Source organism: Acyrthosiphon pisum, chromosome X (genome assembly GCF_005508785.2).
Source record: "Acyrthosiphon pisum isolate AL4f chromosome X, pea_aphid_22Mar2018_4r6ur, whole genome shotgun sequence".
Lineage (NCBI taxonomy): Eukaryota > Metazoa > Arthropoda > Insecta > Hemiptera > Aphididae > Acyrthosiphon > Acyrthosiphon pisum.
In genome coordinates, this window is record NC_042493.1 from 128,583,720 (window position 1) to 128,592,309 (window position 8,590).

General features: G+C 26.3%; 1 protein-coding gene across 2 annotated transcripts; it reads right to left on the minus strand.

Moving 5' to 3' along the window:
* Nucleotides 1–841: 841 nt before the first annotated feature.
* On the minus strand, nucleotides 842–7,789 carry LOC100165220 (histone deacetylase Rpd3-like). 2 transcript variants are annotated; one of them, XM_029485797.1, is made up of 8 exons: nucleotides 7,770–7,789; nucleotides 5,911–5,930; nucleotides 2,563–2,675; nucleotides 2,362–2,479; nucleotides 1,920–2,275; nucleotides 1,566–1,767; nucleotides 1,191–1,499; nucleotides 842–1,083 (listed from the first exon to the last, which is right to left on the minus strand). In XM_029485797.1, exons 1-8 carry the CDS (start codon nucleotides 7,787–7,789, stop codon nucleotides 857–859), a joined length of 1,365 nt encoding a protein of 454 aa, XP_029341657.1. In that variant the 3' UTR covers nucleotides 842–856. The 2 variants fall into 2 exon arrangements, with proteins under 2 accessions (XP_029341657.1, XP_029341656.1); XM_029485796.1 differs by lacking the exon at nucleotides 7,770–7,789 and having other exon boundaries at nucleotides 5,911–6,003.
* Between the last annotated feature and the right edge of the window lie 801 nt (nucleotides 7,790–8,590).

Here is an 8,590-nt window from a genome sequence, read left to right on the forward strand (position 1 = left end):
AATATTTAAGATATTAATTAATACAATATATTCAAGTATTAAGTGATATTATAAACATCTAACACAATTGAACCTACCATTTTATGAAAAAAATTTATGCACTTAGGGAAACTCGCCCTAAATAGTAATTACAATAATGTCTATACTTGAAAGTTGTATACACCATTGCAACATAATTTAGTAAAACAACATAAGAGAACATAACTATATTAGAAACTCACAGAACCTACCCATCCAACCAATTGAAATTTAAAAAAATTGAAATAATTGAATTTGATGAACATAATTTTTTACGCCACTTTTAGTAATATTATTCTATTAAATTAATTATTATATGCGTAAAAAATAAAATAAAACATCATCACATAAGTATTATAGAAAATAGCTCACAATGTTCATGTGCATTATACTAAATTCTAAACAAATAATGGACATTAATTAGGCAAATTACAAAGAACTATAGAGGTATTATTTAAAGGGAAAATGTAGCTGTCATTTATGAACACTTAGCAACCTTCATACAAGATCTTGTCTTGGAACATTAAATAAAATATTCTGTAAGAAAATTTATTTCTGGCTGAAAACTAGGGTGTACATTCTTTAACGCAGAATTTTTTTTTCATGGAATTCAAATTTAAAATGCCACATTAGTTCTACATTTAGATTTAAAATGACTGAGGTATACAATGACAATTTTAAGATTGGCATTTTTTCACTGCAGTTTGATACCACATTTTTTATTGTGTTGTGAGTAATATAAGAAAAAATAATTACCTTTTAGAATATTAAATTCGGGTTCATCTACTTGTTTTCTAGCAGGTGCAACCGTTTTATAAGATCTAAAACAAAAACATTTTTATATACCTACATGGAATATTATAATAGGAAAAATAAAACAGTGGCTATACCTGTTATCTTTTCGGCCTCCATCCCCTACTCGGGGAGCCATTCCTTCATCTTCACTATCGCTAAACTCATTGTCAGGTGTAATTTGTTTGTCTGTAATGGACTGAGGATTCCGTTCATCTGGGTTAACATTATCTTCATCTTCAGACTCACTATGTATACCGTCTTCAGGAATAGCTAATAATAAAATTAAGAATTAAATAGTAAATAGATCATTCAAAACTCAAATATTCGTATAAAAAAATATACTATTTAATTAAAATTGTGAGTATGATAAAATTTACCTTGGACTTGAACTCCTGGGGCATGAGGTAGCATTCGTAAGTTTTCGAAGATTCGGTTTTTAATTTTTTCTAAATATTTAGTGCTATTTGTATTTTTCATTTTTGAAGGACTAATATGGAGTTTGGAATCTGGTAGAAAGTATTTAAAATAGTCATTATACGGCAATTCGTTAGAAATTTCAACTCCTAAGGCCACAGCCGTCTCATATGTCCAACATCGAGATACATTTTGGGTAGTATAACCGCCTCCACCAACCATAAGAATAGGTACACCATAAAGTTTCACAAATTCAACACATTTACCATGACCTAAAAATGTTAATTTAGTTTTTAAATTTTAAATTTATAAATGTATTAAATAAAAAACTTCCATACCTTTAATAGTTAAATTAAAACATCCAAGTCTATCTCCTGTAAGTGAATCTGCTCCACATTGTAATACAATTGCACTAGGCTGGAAAGTCTCCATTACTTTAGTAATTATTGGAACGAATATTGATTCATAACTATCATCATCCATTCCATCTCCTAAGGGAATGTTAACTGCATAGTATTTTCCTTTTCCAGCTCCAATGTCCTAAAATAATGAAAACATTTCATTTTTCAACATTGATATCAAATATATTATTTACCAGAAACCACATAAAAACTAATTCATTAAATGTTAAAACAAATGCTAACATTGTGCAACCACTGACAGGTTAATTATTTTACTATTCATCAACTTACTGTAAGTTCGCCAGTACCAGGGAAATAATTGCCATATTTGTGGAATGAAACTGTCATAACTCTATCAGTAATGTAAAATGCTTCTTCAACGCCATCACCGTGATGAACATCAATATCGATGTACAATACTCGTTGATGGTATTTAAGCAATTCTAATATAGCAAGTACGATGTCATTAACATAACAAAATCCACTGGCTTCAGATTTTTTTGCGTGATGGAGACCGCCTGCCCAATTTATACAAATATCTGTAGAATGCCTATTTAACTGTATAGCTGCTGCTACTGAACCGCCCGCAGATAGCTGGCTAAATTCGTATAAACCATCAAAAACTGGACAGTCATCACCTAAATTGACTATATAAAAAAAGAAACAACCAATTTAGTTTATTTTTTAATCATTATTTACAGATGCATTTGAGTAAAAGTGACAGTATACTTACATTTTTGCATTTCTTTATTATATTTTTTCATATTATCTGGAAGAATACATTGTAAGAAGCGTATATACTCATCACTATGAAATTGGGTCATTTCTTCTGCAGTTGCTTTTTGATGTTTCTAAATTATAAACATTGATTTTATTAGTAAATTAATAAATTGAAAAATGTCATTAATACTACAATATATCTAACTTGACTTACATATATTCTCATTTTTTGGTATAAACCGTAATTTAAAAGCAAATTATGAGTCATTCGAATCCTATGTATTTTCATAGGATGACCTTGTCCATAATAAAAGTTTTCTATGTCACCTGTAAAAATGTACAATAGTAAATTACATTAAAAAACTTTTTGAAATTGATAGAAAAAGTATTCCATCAATAAAAAGTAACCATAGGTACAAAAACTTTAATACAGATCTCTACTCTTTATGTTTATATACAAAATTAATTGTTCCTTCGTGTTTTACATATTAATAAATAATACATAGTTTTTTTTTATATAAAATAGCAATAAATAATTAACAGATAATATAGTTTATTATTTGTCTGACTTGAAATAGGCATTTAGTTATATTTGCTATAATATTTACTTTTAATAATATTTGTAATGGTCTTAAAATTTTTAAAATACATTTTTATATTTTAATTCATTAATGATATTATTATTTTGGTTAGGTACATTTGTAAGTGTACAACTTTCAAAAAGGAGTTCTTCATACAATAATATTTATTAAACATGAACGAAGTTGTGTTGTTAATAATCAAATTGAATTGGAACAAAGATTAGACATTTTATAAACACAATCAGATAGTAATGTTCATAATGATAATAACAGTAAGCCATTTAGCTTGTTGGATGATATGGCTGATAGTGCTATACCATTGAATAATTAAATAGATCTTAATATATTTGAAGATACATTTTTGGAGATAATATATTCCAATCAAATTTGGTAATAATATTTAAAGTTATTTTAAACTAATATTGTATAATTAACTTAATATGTATTTCCTATACTTAGGTCAATAAATTATCCTACATTGGTGGAAAACATGTAAAAGCTATGGTAAAAAGAATGGTATACAAACTGTTTAACAATGAACTACTTAAAAACTATTCGTTTACTGGCAAAAAGGGAAAAAAGAAATTTTCAACTTTGGCCATACGCTCTGTAATTTTTGGTAAGATGGTTTAAAAGTAAATATCAAGGAACTTTTTTATGTTATATTATATTTTTACAAATTTTTTTACACCTTGAATTTTTTTCCATTATAACTATAATCAATATTCTTAATGATAAATTGATAACTAATGAATTATCCATTCCAATCTTCAATGTATTTTTTATTATATTTATAATTATATTTATTCATTACTTACTTTTATTTTAGATCCTCTTAAACAACATAAAAAATTCAAATTTGTATCACAAATTGAAATCAAAGAAATAATTAAATACATTCTTGCACAAGCACCATTTAATCTTGAACGATTAGATGCTAAAATAATAAAGGACTCATTATTTTTTTTATGTATACAATTTATTATCAGCTAGTTATATACCTACCTTGATAATATATTTTAAACAACAGTTTATTATTTTATTATAATTTTTTTTTTAAATTGTAATATTTTTACTTTATTATAATTTATATATATTTTATATAAAGGAATATTTTTTTATGTATATACAATTTATTATCAGGATATAACATATTATATGTACCTACCTATTGATAATATACCTATTTCATACTAGTTTATTATTTAATATATAATTATTATTTAAAAAAAAAATTGTAATATTTTTACTCTTTTATAATATATTTTATACTATAGTTTTATTACTTAAATTTTTTTGTGTTTCATAACCTTATTACATAAATACCTTTTCATAGTATATTTTAATATTTTTACTAATGAAAATTAAATATTTATAAAATGTTGGTACCTATCCAATATTTATTTAATATATAATTTCAACTTTAATTGTTTATTAAAAAAGGGTTCAAACAATATTTATTATTATTTTTTTAATATTTTAAAAACTATAAAAAATAGAAATTAAACATTAGTTAAATTTTAAATTGTTAATTTTAAATAAATGTTAGTAATAAATATTTATTTAATGCACATTTTAAATATTAATTGTGAGATGCAAAAGGGTTCAATGAATGTTTATTATAAATGAATTAATATTTATAAACTTATGATCGATGGAATCTAAAAATTTATTTAGTATATCAAATTTTTTTTTAAATATTTATTAAATATTGAATAAATATGTATGTGCTGTGTGAGATATAATATGTTTGGTTAATTTTAGCTACTTAAATAATGATGAGTTTGTAGCTACTATAGTAATTGATATTAAATTCTTAAAACTATTTTTAAATCATAATACATAGGTATACTAAAATTGTTTTTAGAAAACCGATATTGAATTAGTTACCGGTAATCAACATTTTTTTGAAGCGGTTATCGCTTAATCGGTAACCTGTAATAATGAATATAGAACACGTAATAATGTTACTTCTAACGATATGACCGGTTGAAAACTGAAAATTTCTGTAATGGCTTTAATCCCTTATTTTTATTGTATCATTTTAAATATTTTTTATTTATTTATATGGTAATTTAAGTTTTATGGTTTTATTTATTTATATGGTGATAAAAGTTTTAAAATATATATTTTACCAAATTTGCTTAGTATAATGCAATATTAATTTGTTATAATTTATAAGTATTATAATATATTATATACAAAGAAAGTTTAGTTTTTAACCAAATGTGTAGGTAGGACGTAGGTATATATACCCAAATTAAATTTCAGAATTTTTATTTAATATCACATACCTAATTTTCGTGTATAGTAAGTATGGCTATATTTAATTGTATAATCAACCAAATTATAGGTATGTAATTACTTATAATCTTTATATAGAGTAATTAAAGTCTTCAACAATTATTATTAACTACAGTTTATTCGATTCTTTATACTTTTATACTTCAGATTATAATTACCTAAGATTTTTACAGATAGGTAGGTACGTAAAGAATGGAGTAAATTGAAGATTTTGACTAAAACAAAATAACATATATAAGACAACTTCAAAAATGTCTTGTACATCTTGGTATGTGCATTTATTCTGTGTGTGCATACAAATATTTAAGATAACCATGAAAATTAAAACTAATGGGTTCAAAACTTACTATAAAAATGTAGTAGGTAGTTTTGATTAGCATGGTTTGCTTGATTACAATATCAGAGACAATCATTATTAGACAAATATGTCATCCAGAAGTACAGGACAGAATTTAAAAAAAAAGTAAACCCCATCAGACTGGGCATAATTACTAAGGTTTTCTTATAGTGTGCGGGTTGTGTGGAGACAATCGACAGAGCCGGTAAACACTTTTTAACTGCAGCTAACCAGACACCGAAACAAGGGATGTCTTAGTCGTCGCTGGAGCGTCGGAAGCATTGAACGGCGACAGTCGAGAACATACAACCGATTTAACAACGATTTAAACGATACTTACTGTTGTAAAAATAACAGACTCTTCTCTTAAACGGCGTGATTGACATTGTTGCGTCCTAGGTCTGGGCGGTGGTTTAGGTAGTTGTAAAAGTGTTCTGCGTGTGCGTGTCTGGCGTACGGCTAACTGACTGGGAAATTATTATTTTTATTTACTATTTAGAACATCGCCGTAAGCGCAAGTCAGAAACGTAAAAAAATGCACCGTACATTTTGAACAGCAAATGTGTTTGAAGCCAATCATGAATGGTCATTAAACAAACAAACGCCATTGAGATAAACAGTGCAGCCAACGGGCCGACGTGGTCAAGCGTGTGTTCTTTATTTCGGCCTATGGTCGTCGGCTGCAATCGAATTGTGTCCCCAAGTTTTTTTTTAGGTTACACGAGTTGCGTCCCTCAGATTTTTTGAGGTTACACGAATTGCGTCCCTGTGTTTTTTTTCAGATCAAATCATTTTAACTAAAAAGTTAAGCTAACTGCTAACTTACAATAATAATTAATGTTGTTTCGTCTAATTAATATAAATAAAAAGTATAAAATACAAATAATTAAAAAAGTACAAATTATTTTAATAATATTACACATTAGGAAAAACTATACAAAACATTATAATATAATATTTCAATATTAAAGGTATATTATATGCACTATAGTTTACATGAAAAATGAGAATACCTCCAGGCTAAAATTATAATGTTCGTAATTTCGTATAAATATTCGTAATTTAATATAGTAAAAAAGTTAATCTAACCTACAATAATAATTAATGTTGTTTCGTCTAATTAATACAAATAAAAAGTATAAAATACAAATAATTAAAAAAGTATAAATTATTTTAATAATATTACACATAAGGCAAAAATTTAAACGACACAGTTTTTATAAATTCGAATCGTGAAATTTGACCATTATTATATGCATTTATTTTTTGACTAAGAAATAAATGTTTTTCAAGTGTCGTCTTTAATAATTGTCCATTGCTTCTAATTTTAATGTAAACATCACATTGCAAATTCTTTATCACTTCAATGAATTGAAATATATTGGGATGGCTTGAATAGAACATCGAATTAAATTTGATGATTCTGCCCATATATGTTCAATACAATTCATTACAATTCATGACATAGTTATCCATTAAATAAGTAGAAAATTTTAGAACTTCGGAATTACTTGAAACATTACAAGACATTAAATCAAACACAAATGCATTTTCTACTTCATTGGACTGAGAAATGGCAAACCAAAAAGGTGCTTTAAAAATTTTCTTATCCCGGAGGAATCCTTGTATTCAGCGGACAAACCGAGTTCTTGAATTTTACGCCACCAACTCTGACCGAGATGGAAGCCACAGCCTTTAATTTCTATTGTTGGCCACACATTAGTGATAGCAGAATGAATTTCTATTTCAAAATCCACGAGAATACGTTTAACATTTAATGTTATATTTAAATCAACAAAATATTTTTTTATATGTTCGAAAGCTACGAAATATTATTCTTGTCTTTTATTTGGCAATAATATAAATAATAATAATAAATAAATAAAACTGTTCATTTTTAACAGTGTCTATTGTGAACAATTGGTAAAAAAAATTTCGGAGCACTCTTAAATGTGCCATAAATGAACCAAATAGGTATCTGATTTAGCCAATACTTCTAAATTCGTAGAACAGGAAAATCCAATAATATTATTTTAACCATCATTAAAAAATGTCATATTTTCCCCTCGGTTTGATATGATTTGTAGATTTTCAATGTACATCTAAAATGGATTTTGGTAAATTTTGTAAAATATGAGATCGAGCTTGATACATATTATCACGAATACAAGAAACGTCGTAAGAAGTTAGTGTTTCCACCTCTTCCTTGCGTGGCTCATTGTGAATTAATTTACATGGTCTATCACACACATTATCTATAGCTTTTCTTTTTAAAATATTACTCATTTTTTGTCTATTTAGAATAGGCGTTTCAAGTTTTTCATGTTTATGATTAATTTTGAGTTCAATTATTTCAGTATCATTATTAATAGGGCTGTGAATTTATAGAAAAGCGCATTTGTTTTTGGTGATTGTAAAACATCGATTTATAAGTACATAATTTGAATTATGTAATTACAAACAGTAGTGTTCCCATAGGGTATACTACATATACGCCGTATACTCTCAAACATTTTCTAAATTATCATGATTATACTACGTATACTCTCAAGCAAACCATATTATATTGCTATAACATTATATTATATTATTACCAACACTCGACAGAAAATGTAAAAATAATATATATTACAGAAAAATTAATTTCGCAATAATCGTTATCGCCTTATGGTGTTATTTCTCTAAATTGTCGTCGTCTGCGTCGTCGCCTCGTCGGTCTTTTATTCTACTACACGAGTAGGACGATAATAATCAAAAATAACACCGTAATACATAATATTATGTAAAATGTAATCGATGTTTTCCGAATTTTACACATAGTCGTTAGTCATTGTGCGTCAGTGATATGTAAAACAGCCGTTACTCCGATTTGTTTTATTTTTTGTAGTATGAGAACTGAGAACATTACTAATAAATTTACTATAAAATATTTCAATCTAGATCGTTTTTATATTTGTGATTTTCTTGTTGTTAAAATGAGTTAAAATTTGAAATGTGGCCCTCTTGATAGTTTTTTTTTA